The sequence below is a fragment of the Prinia subflava genome, chromosome 8, assembly GCF_021018805.1.
Source record: "Prinia subflava isolate CZ2003 ecotype Zambia chromosome 8, Cam_Psub_1.2, whole genome shotgun sequence".
Taxonomy (NCBI): Eukaryota; Metazoa; Chordata; class Aves; order Passeriformes; family Cisticolidae; genus Prinia; species Prinia subflava.
In genome coordinates this window covers 20,527,684-20,554,111 of record NC_086254.1, presented here as the reverse complement: position 1 = coordinate 20,554,111, position 26,428 = coordinate 20,527,684, and the positions used below count along the sequence as shown (strand labels likewise).

Sequence of the window (26,428 nt, the reverse complement as noted above, 5' to 3'; positions counted from 1 at the left end):
TGGGAGGCCCCCACAGGACATGGCACCTTGAGCAGCCATCTCCTCCTGGGATGAGCCCCACCCTGTGCCGTGCCCGTGTCCCTGTCCCCATCCCACTCCCGGGGACCCTGACTGCAGTCCTGCCTCTACTGTCCTCATGCCTGTCTTGCTCCCAGTGCCTCCACCCTGGTCCTGGTGTCCCTGTCCACAGCCCCATTCTCACTGTCCCCCCCCTGTGTCCTTGTGCTTGTCCTTCTCCTGATTCCCCATCCCACTCTGCTTTGGTGTCCCTGTCTCCATCCTACCCCAGTCCTTTTCTGCTTCTCAATGTCCCTGCTCCCACCCTGCTCCTGCTCTCTCCATTCCCATCTTTCCCCCATTGTCCCCATCACCCATTCTGCTCCCAATGCCTCTGTAATTTTCCAACTCCCCATGTCCCACTCCCCTGTCCCAGTGTCCTTGTCCCCTTCTTGGTCCCATTGCCCACATCCTGCCCCTGTTGTTCATCCTGTTTCCACTGTCCTCATCACTGTCCTGCTCCCTGTGTCCCTGACCTCAACCTCCTTGCAGTGCCCATGTCCCTGTCCTGCTTCTGATTTCCCCATCCAACCCTTCTCCTGCCCCTATACTGCTCCCTGTGTCCCTGGTTTCCACCCTGCTCCTGATGTCCCCATCCTTCTCCTGGTGTACCTGTCCTGCTGCTCATGCCCCTGTTCCCATCCTGTTCCCACTGTCCTTGTACCTGTCCTGCTTCCGATGCCCCCACCTCCCCCCTTCTCTTGGTGTCTCTTGTCCCCACCCCATCCCTGTCCTGTGCTCCATGTCCCTGTCCCCACTCTGCTCCTAACACCCTCATCCCCATCCTACTCCTACTCCTGGTGTCCCTGTCCACAGCCCTGCTCCGTGTCCCTATTCTTGTCCTGCTCTCCATGTTCTGTCCTGCTCTGTGTCCTTGTCCCTATCCCCCTGCCGTGTCCCTGACCCCACTCCTTGTCCTTGTCCGACACCAGTCTTGTGTCCTTGTCCCTATCCCCCTATCCTGACCCCAGTCCCATGTTCCTGTCCCCAGACCCTTACCCCAGTTCCGTGCCGTTGTCCCTACACCACTCTCCTGACCCCAGTCCCCCGTCCTTGTCCCTCCACCCTGATCCCAGTTGCGTGTCCTTGTCCTTATCCCCTGCTCTGTCCCCAGCCTGGCCCCACTCCGTGTCCTTGTCCCTATCCTCTGCCGTGTCCTCACTCTGACCCTGCTTCGTGTCCCTGTCCCTATCCCCTGCTGTCCCCTCACCCTGATCCCTATCCCCTGTCCCTGTCCCTTGTCCCCTGTCCCTATCCCCTGTCCCGTGTCCCTGTCCCGTGTCCCTGTCCCTATCCCCTGCTGTCCTCTCACCCTGATCCCTGTCCCTCTCCCCTGTCCCTCTCCCTATCCCCTGATCCCTATCCCGTGTCCCTGTTCCCTGTCCCCTGTCCCTGTCCCTGTCCCCTCTCCGGGCTCTCCCGCCCTCTCGGATCCCTCCGTCCCCGCGCGCCCCGGCCCGCGCGCTCTGAGGGGGTTCCGCGCATGCGCCTCGCGCCCCCCGCCCGGGCTCGGCGGCCGAGGGGCCCCGGCGCCGCCACGGGCCGGACCCGGTGAGTGGGGGCTGAGGGCGCGGCGGGACCGGGCCGGGCCGGGCGGGGGCCTGAGGCCACCGAGCGGGGCCACCCGAGGGGCCGGAGCCACGGGGGACGGCGGGAGGCTGAGGGGACCGAGCGGCCGTTCCGGGGGCACCGGGAGGCGGGAGCCCGAGCGCAGCCGCGGGCCCCGAGGGGACGGAGCCGCGGCGGGCTGAGGGAGGCGGGAGCCCGGAGGGACCGAGCCGGGCGCTCCGGGGGGATCCGGAGGCGCCGGGATGAGCCGGGCGCGCTCCGCCGCCGGTGCCGCCGCGAGGGGCCGGTGTCACCCCCCGGGTCCCCGCGTCCTCCTCCTTCCCCGCGGTCCTCCGCGCTCCGGGACGGGCCTCTCCGGGCTGTTTATCCCGAGCGAAGGCGTGCCCGAAGGGCTTTCCCGGGCGCAGCGCCGGCTGCCGCGCGCGGCTGCACGTGTGGAGCAATGAGCGGTAACGAGCGGAGCGCTCCCGGCGCTGCCGAGCACAGGAGCGGCCACCTGTGTCACCGCCGTGCCCCCGCTCCTGCCGTGTCACCGCCGTGCCCCCGCTCCTGCCGTGTCACCGCCGTGCCCCCGCTCCTGCCGTGTCACCGCCGTGCCCCCGCTCCTGCCGTGTCACCGCCGTGCCCCCGCTCCTGCCGTGTCACCCCCGTGCCCCCGCTCCTGCCGTGTCACCCCCGTGCCCACCTCTCCCTCCAGTGTCACCCCCGTGCCCCTCCCGGCTCCGGGCAGGACGGGGTTCACGGATCCCCAGTGTCAGCTGCTGCAGCTCCTACTCAGAATTCCTTGCCCGGTTAAACCTTCGGACCGCTGCTGGCAGCCGGAGCCAGCCCTGCCTCGAGCTGCCGGACGCTGCCGTGCGGTTTGGCATTGCTCGAGGAAATACTTCTCCAGCTCCAGGAGTGCTTGGACAAAGCTGTCAGGAGAATGGTGGGATTGTTGGGGGTGTTCTGTGTAGGGCCATCAGTTGGGCTCGATGACCTTGTGTGTCCCTTTTCACTGAGGACATTCCGTGATTCTCTGTGCTTGACCCAAATGCAGAGCATGAGAAGAATCCTGCTCTTGTATCAGATGAGAGTTTTGGCCTCCGTTGGGCCTAACTTCAGCCCAGCATCATAAAATTTCACAAGAATGACATTTATGCAGCTATTTTTACTGGCCTTTTAAAGCCAGTTCACATTTCTGTTGGTAGGAATTAGTCCTGACACTTTCTGGTCAGTGTGACCTTGCTTCCCAGTGAAGTGCTGGTTTTGTTCCACCGTCAAATTAATTACAAATAGGACATAGTTCATAGGGATTAATTAGGGCATGGATGTACCATATGGATTCTGGAGCAACAGTTGGTACCACCGGGTTCTGATTTTTCATTGGGTGTTTGGTTGATATTTGGAAATGAGAGGGAGAACAAAACCCTTCTATCTGACAGACCATTGATTGTTGTTATTATTTCCATGTCTCCTGCCTGCTCTAAGTCAAGGATAATTGGTTAAGAAAAAAACCCAAACTGTCCCTTCCTGTTAGAAGTCTGTGTCCTGGAGATGTTCAATGAACCAGCTGTCAGTGCAGTTACCAAACCCTCCATTCTTCAGGTCATTTAAGGGAGAAAGTTGTTGTTTTCTGTCAAGACTCGTGTTTAGGAAAATGCCAGGTCTCCTTCTCTGTATTTTTGGTACTTTCCAAGTCTGTTCCAAAGTTGTGCTTGTGCTTTCCTGAGGGAACAGGTCAGCTCGGTGCTGGGAAGCGGGATAGGTAAGGAGTTTTAGAAGGGGATTTGAGCCTTGCTGTGCTGTTTGACTCCAAGGGAAAGTCCTGCATTTCCAGCAGTGCATTAACTCCAGTGCTTCCCCAGCTCTGTGAGCAGCAGGGATGGAGCTCTGTGGTCATGGTGGCTCCGTGGGGGTGGGCTGAGCTGTCACACGTTTTGGTGTCTGGCGAATGCGCCGAGAGCTCCGGCGAGGGGCTGGCACTCGGTGACACCGAGGTGCAGCAGCTGCAGCGCTGGGCTCTCCCCGCAGCAGCCGGCGCTGGCCGGGGCTCTGACCATGTCTGCGGCTGTGGAGGCGGCCAGGTAAGAGCTGAGGGGCTGGGGCTGGGCTGAGCCTGGGGTCTGCCCTCTGACCCTTCTCTGCCTCCTTCGATGAGGAGAACCCTTTGCAGGGTGTTTCTCCAGAATCAGGAACTTGTCTGACATTTCCAAATTGAAATGCCAGCGCATGGGGCAAAGCAGGAGCACGGTGACCTGTCCCTCTGGAGGTTTCACATCACATGAAATTTGTTCTACAAGAGCATCTCTGGTTTTTGAACTGTGTTGGAAACACGACCAGCTGCTCCTTGGGTTTGTCACCCAGCACCTCTTGTCCCTTTGAAATGGGTTTAGCAGGGTATAGATCAGTTTGAGTGGTGAAAAGTTATTAGAAACATTTTACTGACAGGCTGTTCCCATACCAAAGGGTCTGACTGCCTTTAGTGCTTTTAGACAAGAGTTTGTAAGTTTGTGCTACCATTGATGGAGGGGACTATTGAGTTATTGCTAAAAAAAAAAATCCACTTACAAATCTAAGTGCTTTCCTAATTTATACAACAATATTACAATTTTGGTTTTCTTTAAAGCAACTCACACATCTGAATGCTGGATTCTAGACAAGGAATTGTCATGAAACACCTCTTTTCTAGATGTGTTCCATCCTTAGCCCTTCATTATGGACTATTTTTGCCCTTCACTTCAAAGTGAGCACCCAGCTCATCACAGATAACGTGCAAGTGGTGCAAATATCGGTAAATAACTGGAAAATTTGGGTCAAGGGCTGAGAGCACAGCGCTTGCTTTGAACAAGGCACAGAGGAGCCCCAAGAGGGTTCGGAATGTGCAAGAGGTGAGGAATTCCAGGGGTCCCAACCCTCGTAGGGGGAAAGTTAACACCCAGATGCTGGGCAAATTGAGACCAATTTAAAGAATTTAGCAAAGATTTTGATACACCCTGGAGAGTTTTAATTATAGGCACAGTTTTTCTAAAGAATTTTGTGGTTCTAAACATAATTGGTGTGAAAATTATATTGCTTAGGTGAAACTTTATCTAAAAAAAAATAAACTTTATCTTTTCTGGGTTTGGATAGTTCTAGAGTTTACAAGAACAAATTTCTTATAAGCCGTGAAATCTAATCACTGATGGAGAGTTTGTGATGAATCGTAACACCTAAATTTGTTGATTTAGTAGTTTGCTGACTGCCAGCAACTTCTATGAGTCAAAAAAATCCCCAACTTTCCTCCTCCACCACTTTTGCCAAGGAAAGGATGAGATCCAGTGCCCGAGGCTGTACCTAGGTGTGATCCAGCCACTAAGGATGAACAGAGCAGCCTCGGAACACCCAGTGAGGAGCTGGATAATCTAGAGGTGCCTTCCTTGGGTGTGTTATTGACTGGGTCACTGCAGATCCAGTGCCTTGGTGCTTCTCTGGGGAGCTGGAGCTGGGGAATCCGGAGCCACAAGGGCTTGGTGGTGCCGCTGAAGCCTTGATCCTCACCCAGTGATGTCTGAGAGCGAGCAGTCCTTGTGGAATGGTGAGCTTTCCATGGAGAGCTGCTGGAACACCACCGAGTGTGTGAGCCCAGGCAGACCCTGCTCGCTGGGGTGAATTTTGCTGATTTGTGGTCATTGGAAAGAAGTGAGGGAATGGGGAGATGGACTTGGATGATCCTTGTGGGTCTTTTCCAGCTCAGGATATTCTGTGATTCTCAGAAACCAGGCTGCAGCCTCACCAGCAGCATGGAGCTGGGGCGAGGGGGCTGATCTTGTGGCTCTTTCCTTACACTACTTCAGATTTTCAGCACTTTTTTTAAATGTGGAAATCACAGGGAGCATTTCCTTGTACAAGGTACCTCTTTTGTGCCTCACCCTTCCTGCTCGGACAGGATTCCCTGAACCCCAGCAGGAACTCGGACAAGGGTAGCAATCATTAAACACTTGGAGTGAAACCCTCGTGGATAATGGACCCTTTTGTTGTCGGTCCCGGGGGATGGGCACTGCTGCCTCATTAGGGGGAAGGTGATCCTTTGCTCCCACCCTGCTTCCACCCTTTGTGTTTGTGCTGCCACTCCACGGAGTTGACTTGTGCTCCAGATTTATGTATTTTTAATTAGCTTAATAGGAAGAAAATTACTGCCTTTAAAAAAAAAGTTCCATTACTATTCCCTGATTTTTATGGTGGCTCTATTTTGTCCCTGCTGACCTGCACAGGGAAGCACATTCCTGCCCAGCAGGTAGGGAGACTCCCTGAGTTACAGATGCTCCCTGGACCCTGCTGCCAGCCCCTCACGGGTGGCTGCACGGCCACCTCTGTGTGCCCTGCTTTGGGAGGGAGTGAAGGGTTTATTGCAGAAACCCCTGGCATTTATCAGTGTTTCCAGCTGGTCTCGGCACTTCCCGCAATCAGCAGGAGCGCAATTCCACTGTCCCGTGTTTGTGCCATGGAATAACAGGCTGTGCTTTTTATTGACTCAAGTTATGGTTAAGAATGGTCAAATTGTATTAAATCACATTTCAGTTGCTGTGTTCAGAATTGCTCAATATGCAAATTCCGCTCTTGAAAAAACCCATGTTTTTAAAATGTCAAAATCATCAAACTCCCCATTCACTGCCCGTTCTTGGTCGTGGTTTTGGGAGGCTCATTGCTTTCCGTTAAAAGCTACAAAGAGGAATTTATCTCCAAAAGTCTCCTTGGAGGGGAAAAGGCAGCGTTAACATTTCCTTTTCTGACCTCCTCATACCAGAAATATGAATTGTTATTGCTGCTCGGGTAGTGACGCACGGTTCTCCCCAAATTCACGACTGTCTGGAAGATCTGGTTGAGATTTTAAAAAGCTTGACTTTGTTTCGGTGTGAAATGAAGATCTGAGGTGAAAGTTCCTGGATGTGGTGTGGGATAATTGACATATGCAATGTGTGGCTGGGCAGTTGGGATCTTACTGGTGATTACTGGTGAAGGAAATATTGAGAATGGCAAATACTGGAGCAGAAAGAAATCCCTTTTCCTTCTGTAAACACAGAGAACTTGGTTTCATACCTCAGTACTGGCCAGTAATTCCTCAGCGATTCTGTTTCAAGGAAGAACGTGATTCCGTTTCAAAGCAGAACCCAGGGCTTTAAGCAATAACACAAGTTACAAGGTTTGCTGGCTATAAATAAAAATCTATATTTGGAAAAAGACAAATAGTGTATTTATGGACAAAACTGTATTAAAGGAAATGTGATGGAAAAATTGAGTCAGATGAGCTGATGTATGAGGCATTTCCCTCTGGAGTCATTGGGCTGAAAAATGTTTTATATGCCTAAACTTGAACAGATGCTTCAGCAAACACACACATACACACACACACACACACACACACAAGCAGTCCTTCCCCAGTTCATATTAGCAGTTCTGCTCATACCACTGTGATTAATTCCCAGACCAGCCTGGTTTAGGCTCTTTCCAGGGGGCTTGGGGATATTTCCAGATCATCCAGGTACTTAAGCCATGCCTAGCTGTAAATAAGGGAGCAGCCCGGATTATTAGCGGGATTTGTTTCAAGCTTTGCATTAGGCATGTGCTTAAATGACTCACTGAGCTGGGATTTACATTTTTACACGGGAGTGAAGGATTTCTCCCTGTTACCTTGCCTAGATGGAAATTGGTGGAGTCAGCTAGCTTTTTTGCCTAAACAAGTCCATGAAACCAGCTTTGGGCTCTCACAGTTATTAGTTCCAGCTTTTTAGTTACAAATTTGTCAGAAAACGAGTCTGAGTGTGCGTGCCTGACCTCGATTGAGATACCGAGGAGGATTGAAGGAGGGAGAGAGGCATCCATATGGATGACCAGCAGATTGTGCCTCGCGTCCTTCGCAGTCCCAATGTCGCAGTCGGTGGCACTGGAGGAGGCTGACAACTGCATTTGATTATTTTCCATTGCATGCCCGCTGTGGTGTCCTGCTCAGCTGTTAATCTGCTGTCCTGGGGTGCAGTGTTTGCCTTGTAGGTGGCTGTGCACAGCACTCCCTCTTCTCTGAACATCCCCAGAGTCTTCCCGAAAAGTGCCACGTCTTGGGGATGCTTCTGTCCGCTTTGCTTTTCTGATGAAGGAATGTAGAAACATGACTTCTGGGTGTAAACATGAGTCTGGCCGTGGTGTGCCTCAGGAATGCAGCTCCTACAGGATGAGGGATGATGCTGGTGGCAGCAGGGGATGGAACTCCTGCCCGCGGTGACACCCCGGCGTGAGTGGTGCAGCCCTGCCAGACTGGGAGCAAGCCATCGCCTGTGAAGTTCTCTATCTCTCTCATGCTTAAAATAGTCAAGAGCCTGGAAGGGTGATGTATGTCTTGTGTGTGCCCATGTTCCCTTGAGGGGGAGTTTTGGCTCCTTGTTAACTCCTGGAAGCCTGGCTCCGCTGGAGGATTCAGGGACAAAGATGACACCCAGCGCTGCATAGTCCTGAGGTTGGAGATGTGTCTGTAGGCAGCCAAGGGGGTGGGTGTAGGTTGTGCACATGAGGCTGGCCTTGGTGTAAGTACATTTTTTAATGGCATAAAATTAAAAGAATTAAAGTTCCTAATGTGTCTTGCAGGTGTGCTGCCCTGCATGCAGCATGTCCTCCTAAAAATCTAAAAATCTCCTGATTCTTATGGTAAACATTGAAGTAGTTGAGAAATGACTGAATTTTACTTGCAGCAGATTCATTCACAGGAGTTACTCAGCTGGTGCTCAGATATGGAGTTAAACTATTTTGAAAGGAGAAGAATTTTCATGGTGGAAACTGTGATTCCTGAGATATTATAAAGCAAAATAAAATTGAAGTGTTTGGGAGGAAGCACACGGCGATCTTCCACAGAGCCATATGGAAATTATCTTTATTCCTTGGTTTGTGTGAAGTCTTTGCTCCTTCTGGAGCTGACTTGGAGCCTCCTCCTCAGTGCTGTCCTCAGCTTGGTTTGTATTCCTCGCCTGCTCTTGCTCTCTTTGCAATCTGTGACCAAACCGTATCGATCCGGGTGTCTGCGGCATCCGATTCCCTGGAGGGTTGTGCTGGAGAGCCGTGGACAGAAATAAATCATCACTGCCCTTCAGGTGTTCCCATTGCTCGGGATCGTCTGGCACATACAGACTTCCAGGGGGCTGGAAGTGAGCAGTGATTAACAGCCCTATGTACCAGTTCTGTTCCCTCTGGCAGCTGCTGGTGCTTCTCTTTTAGCTGGTTCATGGAGGGCCTTTTTCCCCAACACCTCGGAGCCACTGGCTCCTGCCTCCTTTGGAACAGCCACATGGATCAGATGGAATCTTGCCTGCTCCAGGGTCCTGTTTCTGACCTGTCCCATGTCCGCGCTGCAGCAGAGCATGGGAGAAGCTCTGGACTCTCTCAACCCTCTGCTCTGTGCCTACAGACTCACCCTTGCCTGAGGCACTGCTCTGGCTTTCAGTTTTTGAGGGGTTTTCCTTCTCCATGCTACTCCAGGTGTCACAGCTCCCTGCCTGTTTCCCCCCTCAGCCTTCTTGCTTTTTTTCACTGTCCTTCCCCCGCCAGCCACTCCATACCTCTTCTCCAAGCTCCTTCTGTTCTCCTCTGTTCCCATGATAGGAGCTGGCCAGAGTGACCAGAGCCACATGCCATGGCTGAGCCATGGGCACTCAGGGGACATGGCAGAGTGACAAGAGCCACATGCCATGGCTGAGCCATGGGCACTCAGGGAACATGGCAGAGTGACCAGAGCCACATGCCATGGATGTGTGCCACAGGGACATGGTGGCACAGCAGTGTGTGCTGGGTGTGCTTGTCCTCTGACACTGGTGAAATGCTGTTTTGGGGCTGTGCTGAGCAGTGCCAGAGTGTTCACAGAGCAGCCTGACAGCCCCAAGACCTCCTGCTTGCTGAGGCCATTTCAGGGCATATCTATTTTTAGATGAAATTGAGATTTATTTTTTTTAATTCAATGTATGCATTACTTTATCCATGTGGAATTCCATCTGCCATTTTATTTCCAGGTTGCATAGACTCATATGGTCCCTGTGCTGCTCTTCATGGTTGCTTATCCACCTCCCCTTGAATATTTCCATCAGGATCCTGGGTCACATCCAGACAATGTCCTAGTCTGGCACGTGTCCCAGCCTCTCCCTGTGACCTCTGCTCTGATTTCCCTCCCTTCAGGAAATGACTGTTTATTCCTACTCCTTTGTCTCCCACTCAGTTGTCTCTCCATACAGGGACAGTCCCTTTTCCTGCAGCATTTTGGGGTCCCTACAGGAAGCCCCAAATGAGAGGGACTCGCAGAGGTTAAAACGCAGATCTGGAGCTCTCTGTGGAGCTGGAAGAGCCTTTCCAAAGCCACGCTGACTTTTCCCCTGGTTTATTGTATTTATACAGATAATCAATGCCCACTAATTCCGCTCTGTGTCATTAATCCTGGATGAATGCTAGGTTTGGAGAACTACACTTTGCCAGGGTTTTCTTCACTACCCTTCCTGCAGAGCTGACATGGCTGTTGCTTCCTTGTCCCAAGACAATTTTAGGAATGGCTGTACCCAGATTGGGGTCCTTTTCCATGCTCCATTAACCCCTCAGTGAATCCATCCAGCCCCCCCTGCTGTGACTCCTCAGTTCAGCTCTTTGCTCTGTAACCTCCTCTCCAGTCCCTGCAGTGGGAACCAATTTCCCAGTGAGTCCCAGGGGAAAGGGCTGGCGAAGAGCCTGGGGCTGTTGCTGGTGCTGTGAGTTGTGTGTAAAGGAATTTACACATCCATTTTCCCTGGATGGATTTGTTATCTCTCTTAGTGACATTCAAGCCGAGCCTGTTCCTGGTGGTGACTTTCTGCAGGCAGACTCTGTCAAGGTGCAGGTGGGAATCTGAAGTGGGAATGAGGGCTGGAACAACTCTGGAGATGGGCTGGGAGAGCTTAGGTTATTCAGCTGGAGAAGAGAGGGCTCTGAGGAGACCTTACTGTGGCCTTTCACCTTATTAAGGGGCTTAGAAGATAAATGGGCACTTTTTACCAGGGCCTGTACAGGACAAGGGACAACACTTTTAAACTGAGAGAAGGCAGGGTTAGATGGGACATTAAAATGAAATGTTTTACCATGAGAGTGGTAAGGCCCTGGCACAGGGTGCCCAGAGCAGCTGTGGCTGCCTCTGGATCCCTGGAAGTGTCCAAGGCCAGGCTGGACAGGGCTTGAGCAGCCTGGGACAGTGGAAGGTGTCCCTGCCATGGCAGGGGGAGGAACAAGATGGGCTTTAAAGTCCCTTCCAACCCAAGCTGGTCTGTGACTCTGTCTGGCAGAGTGGGTGCAATTGCCTTAATGAGACAATCCACCAAACAGCCAGTGGTTCCTTATCAGAAGTGATCTTATCTGCAGCTGATTCCCCTTTGTGAGAGTGAACGAGCTGAGACACAGCAGATGCCTAATTACCCTTTGTATTAAGAGTGTTTTTAAAGCAGACCTGCTGGGCTTTGCCTTAGGAAGTGCCCCAGCCCTTGGGCATTCCGGGTCATGCCAAACACGGGTCATCTGCTGGCTCCTGGTTGGAGTTGAAGAGAACATTCCATTACAGAACAAGCATGAAGTTCACTCAGTGACTAACAAGATGTCAGCAGCCTCCTAAAATCTTGGAAGCTTGGAAATCAGCTGGAGGAAGCTTGGCACTGATGCCCTGACTGTAGTTGTGGCTGGAGTGTCTCAGTGGGTTTTTCCTACCCCCAGCAGCCCCACAACACAGTACACACCATCCTCTGGTCCCCTTGGTGCTGCCCTGCCAAGTCTCATGCCTGATTTAAGCACTGGGGAGGCTGATCTGCCTGCAATTTGCTGCTAATTGTCCCAATCTGTGTCGATAATAAGTCAGATAAAATCCTTGGCCAGGGAAAGCAGTCAGGTGGAAAAACTGACCCGTCTGCTACTGTGTGCTTGGTGCAGCATGCCTGTCACTGGGAAAAGGGCTTCTGGCCTCCTTTCAGAAAATAGGAGTTATTTCCAGCTGTTCTCAGGGGGAAAAGCCCCAGTTGGTGTGTGTGTTTCCCAGCTGGAGTGATGGAGCACAGGGAGTTAATCAGTGTTTCAGGTCTCTTCCCAAGGGGGTCTCAAAGTATTCAAGTCCTTCAGAAAAGGACAGTTTTGTGTTTCTTATTTCATTACAGGATTTTTTTTTCAACAAATAAGTCACTTAGTGAATCTATGCGCATATTTATATTCTAAATTTTATCTTTGGCAAAATAAAGCTGTTAAGACTCCTGCTGAACTCAAGCTGGAGTAACATTTTAATGCCAGTACGGCAATCTGCTGCCTTACTCTGCTCCTTGTCTCAGAATAAAATGTGTGTAAAACCAACTTTACTGAAACGAAACTCTTCAGCTGTTTCTGTGGTTTGGTAGCACTTGGGAGAAGTTGAAGCAGCAGTAGAGTGAGTAAGGAGCTGGCTTGTTGTGGACCTGTTCTCTGGCAAGGTGCTGTGCTTGGCTGTCCATCCCAACACCAGCATCATGGATTGTTGAGCCGTGTGGCACAGCTGGCTGCTGTCCTGCTCAGCTTGGTGCTCTCCACCTGGGGAGGTGCAGAGCTGGGTGAACTCACAGGGGTCTCTCTCTGCTCCTGTGTCCCAGCACAGCAACAATCCAGTTTGGCAGAGCTGTTCCAAGTGCTGGCTGGCCTGAAAGCACCAGCACAGAAAGTTTACAGTGGTGAGGCTTTGGTTTGCCATGTCCTCTTCTGCCTCTGAACATCCTTCCCTCTCTGCAGAGCTGTAGAAATGCAGTGTGGAGTTGTAGGCTGAGGCGGTGGCTCCCACTAGACCAGACAGAGCTGGGGAATAGAACTCTTTATTTTGAATGTGGGTCACAGAGAAGCAGCTGCCATGTTGCAGGATTGGTGACTGGGGACGTTGTGGCAGACTGTCGGGGTGCGTGGTGTCTGTTTCATTTACAAGCTGTTCATGGCAGTTTTTGAGGCTTATCTATGAAGCAAACACTGTCGTAGTTTCTCTTGACTGTCGTAAGATGGTGGTGGGAGCATTAGGTGTTCATCCCCATCCGATTGCCTCCCGCTCAGCCAAGTGAGAGCCTTTGACTTTGATGTACAGGAGCCGACAGAATTGCTCTCTTTTGGCTTCTCTCCCTTTCCCGAAATGGCCGTGAGAGTGATATTTGGGTCAGCTGCCTCCAGTGTGTCATTTTCTTTTGACACTCATCCCTCTGAGCGCAGAGGAGGAGCCCGGTGGGGAAACGCTGTGGAGCTGTTGGCTGCAGTGGAATTGGGTGTAGTTAAAGGGATGTTGTGGTTATTTGAATCGCTAATCACATCAAGGCAGGGAAATCTCTCTGATGCCTGACTGGAACGGTATGGGAGTGAGGATGGCCTTCCCCAGACCTCGCTGTCAGAGAGCTGGAGGGATCCAGGTAAGCACATGGATGCTGCAGCCTGTCCAAAGGCTCCTGCTCCCTGCCTGTCCCTCAGTGCTTCCTGGGGAAGCAACACCCAGAGGTTCTGTGTGTTCTGTGTGTTCTTCCCTGTGCACCCTTGTGGGTCTGGCTGGGGAAACAGGATTGTTCCTTCTTGCCTTGCTGCAGGGGTCGGGGTCGTGGTCTGAGGTCTCGGGTGGGCCCAGATGCTGCTGTTCCCTGGGTGTCACAGGTGGGTTTGCATTGTCTGGGCCCTGCTCACCCCTGGGTGTCCCCTGGGTGAGCCCTGAGTGGCAGTGCTGGTCCTGGGCCTGCTGCACAGGCAGTTTGCAGCAGGACACTCTCCTGCCCTTTCTTTCCCTCTACTGTTCCCGGACTGGTGATTGTATCCTGAAAGGGGCTGAATCCCTGGGATTCATTGGCAGGTGTGTGCAGGAACCCCAGCCTCAATCCATCTTGCTCAAATTGCTGTTGGCCACTCAGGATCTGCCTTTTGTCCTTCTCCCCACTGCAATTTTTCCATCTTTACCCTTCCATTTGCCATATTTGTTAAAATAACTGCTGGGAACACAGTTCCCAATAGGCAGCAGTACAATATTTTTAATATTTTTAAAATGTATTGTGCTATACCATGCCAGTACAAGTAGCACTGTGTGGCAGTTGTCCTACACTGGCCGGGGGAAGGCTCTCAGGTCACAGTTTCACTTGCTTGTGTGGCTCAAGTCCCTGCAACTTGTCCCCTCTCTATTGTGTTCATTCTTACAGGAAAAATTGGTAAATTGCTTTGTTCCTGTTGCTGTTGCCCCGACTATTCTCCATGGTACCTAGGGAGTGGTGGTGTAAAATTGATACACAGAAAAATTCCACTTAGACATAAAAAAGGTTCTTTTACTATGGGCAGAATCAGATATAGGATCAGGCTGCCCAATCTGACTTTTTAATGCTTGTGGAGTCTCCATCTCTGGAGGTGCTTATAAGGATCAGGCTGCCCAGAGAGCTTCTGGAGCCTGGAGGTATTTAAAACCTGGATGGACATGGGCCTTCCAACCTGCTCTGGTTGACCCTGCTTTGGGATGTTAAAATATAGTGGTTTAAACTACCAGTTATCAGAACATTGCACATTTCTGAAAGTGATGCATTTGGTACAGGGGAACTTAGGGGTTAAGCACCTTCAGAAGTGACTGAAGTAAAGCTCTGTCACTTACAAAGGGGCTCTCCTAGCCTCAGCCCAGTGTTGGGGTGTTTGGGCTCGTGTCTTGTCAAGACATAGCACATTGTATGTCTGAGCCAGGGTTAAACGCAGTCAGGGTTTAGCCCTGAGCTGAGGAGCACGTGGTGCCTCATCAGATGGATGCCTGGTCCAGGAGCTGCTCCTAGAAAGGAGAATCTGGTGTTTGGGAGATGAGTGCTGACTGTGTGTGATCACCTCGTGGAAAAGGCTGCAGGATCCCTGTGGTGTGGGGGAATGGGAATTGACTGCTCACCCTCAGGAGGGTTCTGTGCACCTGAGTCCACTGAGGCCACGCTCACCTGGTCTGATGTCATTTCAGCTGGTAGGAACAGTCTTTCTTGAGGATGCCCTCCACATCTTTAGGTTTTAAGGTTATCAGTCCCCAGCCCTGTTGTCTGCAGACAGCCTAGGCTGGCAATCCAAGAGCTCAGGATTTGGTTAAATGTCTTGTCTTGATCTCAGAACAGCAGTGTTGGGTGTTGGGTTTTCTCTAGTATGGCTTGAACTTCAGATTCAAATTCTTTTTAAAAAATTGTCTTTTACCTACCCTGTAATAACTTGTTTTCAACACCCAATCTGAATTACACAGGGAAAGCTTTCCTGTGCTTTACTGGCTCCTCTGCACTGAGGAACAAGGGCAGCAGCACCAGGCCCAAGAGCAGGCAGGGCCTGGTGGGTCTTGCTGGACCTGCCAGTGCTGCAGGAGCCCAGTTCCTGTGGGAGCTGCTCAAACCATCCGGGCTCAGTGGGGTTAAACTGTGGTGGAGAAGGGCTGTGAGATGTGTGAGGCTGGAGGAGAGGGAGAGCACTGGTGGAGTAAACACTGGGATGGTTCTGAGCTCCAGTAGCTCTTCCTTGCTGGGTTATTCCTCATCTGCCAGCAGGTTGTGAAGGAGGGGATTTGTTCCTGCTGCAGGCTCCAGTCCCAGCCCTGTACTGGTTCCCCAGGCTTTGGTGTTGGTGTGGTTGGGGCTGCCCATGGAGCCAGGGTTTCAATGCAGCACATAAATCTCCCATGACTTTGTTTCCTCCTTGATCACATTTCACATCACCAGAGTGCTGGCATCACCTGGGGCTCCTTCTGCCTCCTGATACCTGGCATCTGCAGGATGGGTGTGAGGAGCAGCCTCAGGCTGGTGTTAGGCTCTGAGTGCCAAACTGGCAGCTCATTCTCCCAGTGTCTGAGCTGGAACACCTCATCCATGTCCTTTGGAAGGGATGCTGATTGCTGAGCGTGTGTGAAGGGATTCAGCCTGACACAGACCCCAACACGGGCCTCTGAAAATCCCATGAGGTGACAGAGACTGTACAACTCAGCCTCCATTTTCCGTGGAGCCTGTTGTCACTGCAGCTCCTGCTCTCAGATGAACTCGAGTCAGGCTCAGCTCGTCCTGTCCTCGTGCTGCTCGGGCAGACCCCACTCTTCCTCGCTGGGATCCGCGCATTCCGGGGTGCCTGCCCTGGACACGCTGCTTCCTGCAGCAGCACGGCTGCTGTAGGTGCAGTAAAAGCTGGTTTGGGCCAGCACAAAACACGTCGTGATTTCATTTGAATTTTGTCACTGCGGGGGAGTGTTGCTAAAATTGTCACTTGGCTTCCCATGTTAGCAGTACCTAGAGGGCATGCCGAGGCGACCGGAGGTTCATGTCTTAGCTGCAAATTCCAGTTTATCTGTAAACTGAATGCTCGGGTGGGTATATGTTGATTTTCAAAAAGATATGTACTTGACATCTTTATTTTTTTGACAGTGCAAGAATCTTATTATATCCCTACCTCTTACCCATATTTTCCTGTTCTATTTATATCCCACATAGAATCTGTGGTCTCATAATTCAACGTGGGGATTTTAGACTCGGGGGATTGGTCTGGGAATCAGCAGAGCCCTGTTAGCATGCCTGGGATTGGAAGGCACCATTCAGAAATGGTTTCCAAATTGACATTGACATTGTGGCTTTTTCCAAACCATTCTCTGCTGTTGCCACGTGAGTCCTGCCAGATGACAGAGGATTTATTTGAAAGAGCACTGTGTGCTCTCCAAAAAGTCCCAGACTTTTCCTTCCCAAGTATTCTGTAAGATTAAAAGTAAAATGTTTTTCTTATTCCTTTTTTCTTGTTCCTTTTCATCTTTATTGCTGAAAATAGGAGTAAAATTGGTGGTGGTTGAGCCTTCACGGAGGATAGGAGGATGATAGCTGTGAGTTGTCTTATCCCAGGGACATCCCCACATCCTTGCCCTTGTGTCACTCAGGGGAATGGACACTGGAATTGCTGCTCAGGGAATGCACAAGGCTCACCAGGATTCTGGATGTGTTGGCATCTTTCCAGTGCTGAGTCTGGCCATGGCTCTCAGCTTTCTTGAGCAGTAAAGTCTTACTCCTTTACCAGGTTAAAAAAAAAGAAGGAACCCCTCTGCTTCCTCAAAAGTGCTTGTAAATCACGTAATTTCTCACTTTTCAATGTAAATGAGACCTGAATGAATAATGCTACTTATTCATTCATCCTAATTCAAATATTATTTTAATTAGCGTGTGGGCCCAATTTCACTTTCATGCAGCATGAAACCTCTTTTGATTAACAACAGAATTGCCATGCATTTCTTCTTTCTTTCCTGCTCAGCATGTCTTTTTAAACTGCTTAAAACCAAAACAAAACAAGAAACAAATAAATCATTAATAAATTAATCAAATTTCATTAGCATAACCTAGGAAGGCATAAATAAGGGAGGAAAAAAGTCTTCTGTAGATATATTCATTCTCCTTAACAACTGCCTAGAGGCTATGAACCCCGCAGAGAAGCTTTGTCTGAGGAGGTGTTGGTGAAATACGGAAATTTATGGACCCTCCACCACTTCCTGCTATCAGAGGGCAGGGGAACCTTCCACCAGTCCAAGCTCCATCCAGCCTGGCCTTGGGCACTTCCAGGAATGGGGCAGCCACAGCTGCTCTGGGCATGCTGTGCCAGGGCCTGCCCACCCTCATGGTAAAATATCTCTAATGTTGATGCCTTAAGGCTGAAACAGAGGCTAGACAGAATGAAAGGAACAAAATGAGTGTTTATTCAAGCCCATGCCCTTGCGTCTCCAGACCCACAGAAGTGGCCCAGCCCAAATATTTCCAAGATGGAGACGAAAAAAGGGGCTTGTCCCCAGATCTTACCCCTTTTACAAGTTTCCATTCATTTACATATAGCAATGCACCGTCCAATCAATAACCCCGAATCACCGAACACCCTCCTCTCGACTTGCCCTTCTCTTCCAGGTTGTTTATGCTCGGGCCTAGAGCTTGGAGACAATGGCCTTGAACAAGACTGCCCTACCCCCATCACCCCATGAAGATCCTAGCACCACTCAGTGCTATCAGACAAAACAGAAAAACCCAGTCCTAAGGCATCAATGTCACGTCCAACCTTGCCTGCTCCTAGTTTAAAAGCATTGTCCCTTGTCCTGTCACTACAGGCCTTGATAAAATGTCTCCATTTTTCTTACAATCTCCGTTTATACTGAAAGGTCACAAGGTGGTCTCTCCAGGGCCTTTCCTTCTCCAAGCTCTTGTCCCAGCCTGTCTCCACAGCAGAGGTGCTCCAGCCCTTGGGGCATCTCTGTGGACTCCCTCCAACAGGTCCATGTCTGTCCCATGCTGAGGGCTCCAGAGAATTCCCCCTTGCCTGCTGCCCACGCTGCTTTGGGTGCAGCCCAGGGGACAGTTGGTGTCTGGACTGACGCTGGTTCCCATCCTGTTCTTCATCCTCCAGTACACCCAAATCCTTCCCTGCAGGGCTGCTCTCCATCCCCCCACCCCCAGTGTGTGCTGCTGTTGGGGATTGCCCCAGATCCAGGAGCCTCCTGTGGGCCTTGCTGAAGTTCACGAGGTTCCCACGGGCCTGTTCCTCCAGGCTGTCAGGATCCCTGGGAATGGCATCCCTTCCCTGCAGGGTATCAGCTGTGCTCCTCAGCTTGGTGCCATCCTTGGACATGCAGAGGCTGTGCCCAGCCCCACTTCTGTCATTGCTGGAATGACATGAAATGAGTCCTGATACCAAAGAAACATCACAGAGGAGCTTGGACTGGGCGGGATCCACATGGGTCATCCACTCCAGCTCTGTGATCCTCACAGGCTGCCTGGTGCCAAACCAAACCAGCACTCCCTGCCCCTCCTCCTCAGGGGCTTTGGGCTCTAGCTGCCAGTTTGTGCTGGGCTAGAGCCAGGGGGCTCCAGTTTGTACTGGGCTGGGCGCAGTCTGTGCTGAGACAAGGGCAGGAGATGGTTCTGAAGGTGTTTGGGGTTTGAAGCCCAGAATGGGGCTGCCTTGACACCTGCCTGGTGCTGGCTGTCCTGCCCTCCAGGTGTCCTCCTTGGGGGATGGTGACACTGCTGGAGCATTGCAGCTTCCTCCTGCCCCGCTGCTGTCCCTGCCACACCTCAGCTGTCTCATCCAAGGGCAGAATTTTGAGCATTTTACACTAACTGCTGCTCCTGGGGGTAGTTCTTCCCACGCTGGGTGGCAGGAGGTCATCGCTGTTTGAGGAGAAAGCTGAAAGGAGGTGAAATTTTAAATGTTAAAATGTTTGAATTCATAGCCAACCCCCCATGGACTGGGTAGAGGAGGGGCACACCTGAGGGGCCATTCCTGGCTGTATGTGAACAACAGCCGTGTTAACTCCAGAAATTCTTCACCTGAAGCTGATTTCTTTTTTCCCATGTACCGGCTCCAAATTCCTCTTCATTCTCTCTGGATGTCAGTGCCTGCAAAGCTTTAATTCAGGAGCCAGCCCGCTGTCAGACATAAGCCTCTGATATTTCACCATGGATCCTGCCCGCTCCAAGGAGCCTCCTCCGCTGGAAGTGCTGAAATGAACTTATGACAAATACAAGGAATGAAAGTCTCTGAAATGCACTTTCTGGCATGACTTAAATTAGCTGAAATTGCTGACATTCTGCCTTTCTCAGATGCGTGTCAGTGTCCATAGACTTTTCTTTCAAACATTGGAAAATTATTGAGTTAAATGTTGCCAGGGAAAACAGATGCAGGGGTGTGGGTGTATGTTGGGTGAAGGTTACTGTGATGTGTCTGGGTGCTGCAGCACATGGTGGAGAGGCAGAACGTGCCCCTCTAACCTTGGCTGATCCCACAGAACAGAAGGACGCCTCCGGAATTCCGCTTGGAAGTTCTTGGGTTTGTACTGCACTTAATTTGGATGGGCTGAACCTTTCCAAGATTTAATGACTGGTCATTTTGCTTGAACCAAAACATTTCCTTAAAGACCAGGAAGTTCTTTGCCTGCTCATGGGTCCTCCTGTGTTTGTCCCAGCAGCTCTGCTGAGGACTAGGACTAAATGGAGAGAGTGGCACTTTCTTGGCAAAGGGAATCAGCTCTTGGGAAGCTTCAGAGCTCCACTGCCAGGACCCACTAATTGGCAGGTCCTGGTTGTTAACCATGGGTTGGGTAAATCCTCCTGCATCCCAGGGCTATGGGAACCCCAGGACATGTCTGTATGTAGGTCTGGCACTCTGCACTTTGATGCAACTGGTGGAATTCGGGTTGGGAATCACAGGAACGTTTCCTGTGTTGTTGTTGCTACCTGTCTGCAGGTAGAAAATGCACTGTGAAAAGCTGGCAACATACTTTGAAGAAATTTCTTAGATGGGAGGTAGCAGCTTGTCCAAAAGTAAAGATTCTCTTACTGAAATCTGCACTCATTTCAAACTTCCCTATCCTTAACTGCTGAGGAATGTGACAGTATATGAAAATTTAAAGGCTGGTTCCTGCTGTTACTCCAAATTTACATTGGCAACAGTGTTTAATTAATTTCAAATTTACTTAGTAGTTTACTTTCAGTGAAAAGTGTGGCCCTGACATTTTCAGGGAATAAAAATTAACCTCTTCAACTCCTTTGGGTTTTGTCTCTTTTTTAGCTGATGAATCACGAGGTGTCAGTGGTGACATGCCTGTCCTGTTGGTGCCCAGGGTGATAAGATGGGCAAAGCAGTGTGGTCGGAGGGGGTTACTGGGGCTCCTCTCCTCTGTTAGCCTCCTGTTCCAGATGTGGGGTTCACCTGCCTTTGCTGCCCATTGGAGACTTCTCAGGCGTGTGCAGGACCCCCAGACTCACTGTGCCCCTGATCTGGACTCCCAGTCCAAGTGGGAAATGCTGAGTGTGGGGTGTCTGAGGCACTGTCTCATCCCCATAACACTGAACTCGGGTGGCAGAGCTGGGCTTGGGTGCCTTTCTGAAATGGGGGTGCCAAGCCCCTGCTGCAGGAGGGGCTGCACTGGGACTGGAACCTCTGGTCTCTCTGCCTGTTAAAACTGTGTTATTTCAGCCAGTGCTCTATGGAATGATGGCAGCAGGGTTGTGTTGAAGAGGAGCTTGGATGGAAGCCTTGGGAGGATTGCATGCACATCTAATAGCTGTTATCTATGGAGCACATCAGATTTAAACATGTCCTTCTTCAGGGATGAGTGCAGGTGGCCTGTCCACCTGAGAGGGCTGGGGATTTTTGTCCTAATTGGTAATTTTGATGACACATCATGATCCTGACTCGTTGCTATTGGGATTCATTTTCATTTTCCTCCTATGTTTCCTAACTAAACAAATTGATCTCTCTAAATCACTCACTTTTAGGCATCTTCCCTGCCCCTCAGCTGGTTTTGAGCCTCCTATATCCACTCTCTGATGTTGGAGCAACTGCTGAAGGATGCAGCTGCAGGCGCCTAGGGCTGTCTCGCTAACAAGGAGGTAAGATCACCCCCTGGCCCTGATTGCAGTGACACAGCCAGGGGTCACATCCATCCCCTGCATCAGCAGCTCTCCTTGACACCCTGACCCTTCAGGGGCCCCATTCCCTTCCCTGTTAACTGACACCCACAGCAACCTCTCCCCCTGTTACAAAACCCTGCTCTGCTGGTCCTGGGCTGCAGTGCAGTGTGGTTCAGGCAGTGGGGCTGTTCCAGGGGCCTCAGCCTCCCCAGCAATCTGTGTTTTCCTGTACCACTGGTAACTCTCATCTCCAGTTCTCAGCCTCTGAACTCGTGTCCCATGGGCCCATTTTGTCAGCGGCCACTCCCCAGCTGAGCTTGGGAAGATCCAGCCTGGCTGCCAGAGATTTTCAGAACTGCTGTAATTATGGAACCGGTCTTTGACCTAATGTGGGAATCATTTATCAAGACTTTTGTTACTTCTGATCACTTAATGTGGCCTTTTTTAATACTCTCCTGTGCTATTTTTTTTCTCCCACTGTCATGAAGTGATAAATCAAATGTCCTGCACAGCCCATCCACACCATATCCCTGCTCTTGGCTTTTCAGTGAAACACTGAATTCCACCAGAGGGAGATCACATTTATGTCCTTTAATTCTGCATTGCTTGCATCTCCTCACATTTCATTATTTTGCCTATAAACAACTCTGCTGTTACATGCAAGAAGTTGAATAGTTCCAAGTACTAGTTTTCTTCCAGTCTCCTGGAATTTTTTCAGGTTAAGAATAAATCCCTTTTTAATATCAGTGCTGGAGATTTGTCCACTTCTGGGTTCAGGATCTGTCACCAGATGTTGTTCTGGTGTAATAATTTCTTTTAATAATCTTTAACATACTGATATTTGACATCATCAAAGGTCTGCAAGATGCCTCATCCCCTGTTGCTCTAACAGTGTCCATCAGTTCTTCCTGTGCTTTAACAGTTCCACTCCTTGGAGCTCCAGGAGGTCCTGTGGTGTTGCTGGGGTTTGTTCAAAGTGTTGTCAGGTGGGAGTTTCCAGGGATGGGATTTTTAATGTTAGGAATGCAAATTTACCCTGGAGTCATGGAATGGTTTGGGTGGAAGGGACCGTGCAGCCCATGCAGTGCCACCCCTGCCATGGGCATGGACACCTTCACTGTCCCAGGCTGCTCCAAGCCCCATCTAACCTTGAACACGTGAACACTTGCAGGGATCCAGGGGCAGCCACTGCTTCTCTGGGCAACCTGGACTCTAGAGCCATTGGAATTTGGCAGGGCTGCCTGTGGCCCGCTGTGCCAGGCCCGCTCGGGAGCGTGGCCAGGCCCGGCAGTTCCGGTGCTTGCTCGGCTCCTGCCAGTGCTGTCCCTCCTCCCCTCACACACACCACTCAATTGTGTGGAGTCGCTCTTTTGAAAGTTTTGACAGGTAACTCTTTCTAACCAGGTTTGCACTACAAAATCCACACAGAAATATTTCTTTTTTATTTTGAGCCTCCCAGAGGGGCTGGACCCAAATCCACCCACAGGATGGCTTGAGCATGGTTAGCAGTTCCTTGGCCCAGTGCTGCCCACACCTTGCAGGGTGACACTGCTCAGGCCACCAGGTTGTCCTGCCTTTGCATCACAGGCGGGTTGAGCCATTCTGAATTAGGACAGCTGATATTGCCCTTGGACACAACAGTGTCTCCTGTGAGTTGTGGCTGAGACCATGATCACCAACCCAGGCTTTAACAAATGAAAATAAATCCCCCTGTCTGGGGTGGAATGTGGCCAAGAGCACCCCAAAGTCTCATGGGCACTTGTCTTCCCTTCCACTGTGTTTTGGAGTCTTCAGCTTCCACTTTAATGTTTTTACCACCCTGTGACATACAGAGCAGCTGTGTCTCTCTCTTGGGTTGGGGAGTAGCTTTGGGAGCACACTTTTTTATGAAATGATACTAAACTGCTCCTTTTTCTTACAGCAGATTCCTCAAAAGCCTGCGGAGGGGACGTAGGATCTTCAAGCAAATTCTGGCACCTGGATCCCAATAGCAGGTGATGGTGACAAACATGGATGGGTGCTGGGTGCAAAAGTCTGGAGTTTTCAGACTCCCTTGGTTGAGTTTGAACCATTTAGGCTCGAGCTGATAAACTCATAAATATTTGGGGGTTCTGTTTGTTTTTTAGATAAACTCATTTGACCACCATGAGTTGGAGTTTTCTGACCCGCCTGTTAGAGGAGATCCAGAACCACTCAACCTTTGTTGGCAAAATCTGGCTGACAGTGTTGATTGTGTTTCGGATTGTCCTAATTGCTGTGGGAGGAGAAGCCATTTATTATGATGAACAAAGCAAGTTTGTGTGCAACACGGAGCAGCCTGGCTGCGAGAATGTCTGCTACGACTCCTTCGCCCCTCTCTCGCACGTCAGGTTCTGGGTGTTCCAGGTCATTCTCGTGGCCACTCCCTCCGTGCTGTACTTGGGCTACGCCATCCATAAAATCGCCCGGATGGTGGAGCACAGCGAAGCCAGCAGGAGAGCCAGGAGGAGGAGCCTGCCCATCCGCTGGAAACAGCACCGGGCCTTGGAGGAAAGTGAGGGTGACCACGAGGAGGATCCGATGATGTACCCGGAGATAGAGGTGGAGAGCGTCCGGGAGGAAAAGGAGAAGCAGAGCCCGGCCAAAGCCAAGCACGACAGCCGGCGGCAGATCCGTGAGGACGGGCTCATGAGGATTTACGTCCTGCAGCTCCTGGTCAGGGCCCTGTTTGAGGTTGGCTTCCTGGTGGGGCAGTATTTCCTGTACGGCTTCCAGGTGAGCCCCGTGTTTGTGTGCAGCAGGAAGCCCTGCCCGCACAACGTCGATTGTTTCATTTCCAGGCCGACCGAAAAGACTATTTTCCTGCTGATAATGTACGGGGTGAGCTGCATGTGTCTGCTCCTGAACGTCTGGGAGATGCTGCACTTGGGGTTTGGCACCATCCGGGACACGTTGAATGCCAAGAAGAAGGAGCTGGTTGACTCTGCAGCCTTTAACTACCCCTTCACCTGGAACACGCCGTCGGCTCCGCCGGGCTACAACATCGCGCTGAAGCCGGAGCAGGTGCAGTGCTCGGAGCTGTCCAACGCCAAGATGGCCTACAAGCAGAACAAAGCCAACATAGCTCAGGAACAGCAGTACGGCAGCAACGAGGGGAACATCCCCACCGACCTGGAGATCCTGCAGAGGGAAATCAAAGTGACTCAGGACCGCCTGGACCTTGCCATCCAGGCCTACAACAACCAAAACAACCCCAGCAGTTCCAGAAGGAACAAATCCAAAGCAGGCTCAAACAAAAGTAGTGCCAGTAGCAAGTCAGGAGATGGGAAGAACTCGGTCTGGATCTAACGTTGGCTCAGTTGACACGTTGTGGTTTTTTCTCCTAGTTTATCATAACCAGCAGTCCCATGAATAAAGGCACTTACTAAGGGAATATTGACTCTGCTGATTTTTAGGGATACCGTTGGCTCGTGATTCAGCCCCTGGAAAGGGTTTATCCACTGACTCTAGGACTTTAGAACGTTATTCTTTTGTCTTCCAAGTCAGGAGACAAATAGGTATATTTAATTCATTCTCATTGAACGGTTTATGCTGTATGTACAGTATTATAGTACATTTATTATGCACAATTTTTTTTGTATTTGTACACTGGATCTGATGTTACACTTTTTATATCAACAAGGATAAAGCAATGGGTAGCCATTAGCATTTTGTTAATTTTATTATTGTTGTCTGCAGTTCTATCATTGTTCTTCCTTGTTTTCCAAGTAAAACTTTTTATAAAACTTTTCTATGCTGCGTTTCCAAAGTGCCTGGAAGGTGCAGAAGTGGAGTCTCTGGGCAGCTCATGGGGGCAAATCATGAGCAGGGAAAGATTTGGGAAACTGCTGTCAATGGTGCTCCTGACTCTGTCCTTTACTAAATTAATGTGCTGCTTGCAACCTGGCAGTGGCATCCCATAAGCTCCTGTGTCCTACAGGCTCTTTCCTCAATGGAAAATGACTTACAGGAAAAATGTGTGTGTGTGTGTTGGGACCAGGAGTGCCAGTTGTGGGGCAGAGAGGGCTCCTCGCATACCTTGTGCAACAGGAGGGAGGACACACTTCAAACTCCCGCAAACCGTCCAGAAAAAAACTAAATAGAAATGTCTGGATTCAGTAACTCCCTGTGTTTCTGTGCAAGGGATGGGAAGAGAAGTTTGTGAGGCCTCCTGTTGTGTAACACCCTGCGCCCAAGGGCAGGCAGTGGTACCTTTTGGGGAGGATTCCTGTGCTTTCCAAACGAATCAGGTCAGATGGAGTCATGGTAACTCTGTCTGACTGTGGAATCCCCTCCCTCTGCTGCAGCCAGCACACACGAGCTGTCTGCGGGAGTCTCAGAGCCCTCTCCGAATATCAATGATTCTGCCTTATTCCAGACCCCTCTTCCTTCCGTTCTGTCCAAGGGATTTAGTTCAGACAGAGCAATATGTATAATTTAGCTTTCTGCTTGAGAGACTAGTCTGATCTGGCATTCTGGGGGTTTGGCATTAAACTTGAATTTACAATTAGCAGAAGGGGAGTGAGGGACTGATGCCTTTGGCTCTGTCTTTCTGGCAAGGAGCCGGCTCGGCTTGGAGAGACACTGATAAATGTCTCTGCTTTCTGCTGCTATTTATAAGGGATTCGGGACCTTGCTCTGCTCCCTTTCTTTTTCCAGGTTTCCATGCATTCTAATATCTTTTGGGGGTTTGTTTCAAGCAGGACTGTTCTTTTTCAAGGCTACCTCAGTTCCTTGTCGGAGCTGGATCAGGAGCAGGATTCATGGAATCATCAAATTCCAGAATGATTTTGGGTGGGAATGGATCTTAAAGAACATTTCATTCCGTGCCCTGCCATATACAGGGACACCTTCCACCATCCCAGGCTGCTCCAAGCCCTGTCCAGCCTGGCTTGGACACTTCCAGGGATCCAGGGACAGCCACAGCTGCTCTGGGCACCCTGGGAGGAGTGAGGGATGAGGAGTGAGGCTCCATGGAGGACACAGATAAATCCCTGCCCTGTTCCTGTCCCTCAGAACATGCAGGTGCAATCTCCACATTAAATTCACTCCAAGGGGACATGGGCATGTCCTTGCTGCTCCCCTCTGCCCGAGCACTTCCTGTAAATGGGCGTTGTGCTGAGTTGTTTTGGTCTGTTTTCCCTCTGGGACACCAGGCAGGCCAGGCACAGGTCCAGACTGTCCCTGAGCAACCTGAGAGCCCCTGCTGTGCCCAGAGCCAGCACAGCCCCTGTGGGAGCCCCTCTGGAGCTGTGGAGACTTTGGGAAGGGAATTGAAGGGAATTGTCCCCCTGGCCTTTGGCACTGACCCCTGGCTGCTCCGGGGAGCAGAGGGAGGAGTGCCAGGGTGCTCTCTAAGGAAGTGTGAGTGACCCGGGACGTGT

At 50.9% G+C, this 26,428-nt stretch overlaps 1 protein-coding gene across 5 annotated transcripts; it reads left to right on the top strand.

The window, feature by feature from the left end:
• Positions 1–1,475: 1,475 nt before the first annotated feature.
• On the top strand, positions 1,476–24,794 carry GJC1 (gap junction protein gamma 1). 5 transcript variants are annotated; one of them, XM_063403944.1, is made up of 4 exons: positions 1,476–1,608; positions 20,892–21,005; positions 22,951–23,020; positions 23,153–24,794. In XM_063403944.1, the coding sequence occupies exon 4, from the start codon at positions 23,172–23,174 to the stop codon at positions 24,351–24,353; it is 1,182 nt and encodes a 393-aa protein (XP_063260014.1). In that variant the 5' UTR covers positions 1,476–1,608; positions 20,892–21,005; positions 22,951–23,020; positions 23,153–23,171; the 3' UTR covers positions 24,354–24,794. The 5 variants fall into 5 exon arrangements, with proteins under 5 accessions (XP_063260014.1, XP_063260011.1, XP_063260015.1 ...); XM_063403941.1 differs by having other exon boundaries at positions 22,948–23,020; XM_063403945.1 differs by lacking the exon at positions 1,476–1,608 and adding an exon at positions 3,559–3,692.
• The last annotated feature ends 1,634 nt before the right edge of the window (positions 24,795–26,428 follow it).

What these genes read in the sequence shown, in the direction of transcription:
- GJC1 (XM_063403944.1), top strand. Translation starts at nt 23,172, where the DNA reads ATGAGTTGGAGTTTTCTGACCCGCCTGTTAGAGGAGATCCAGAACCAC.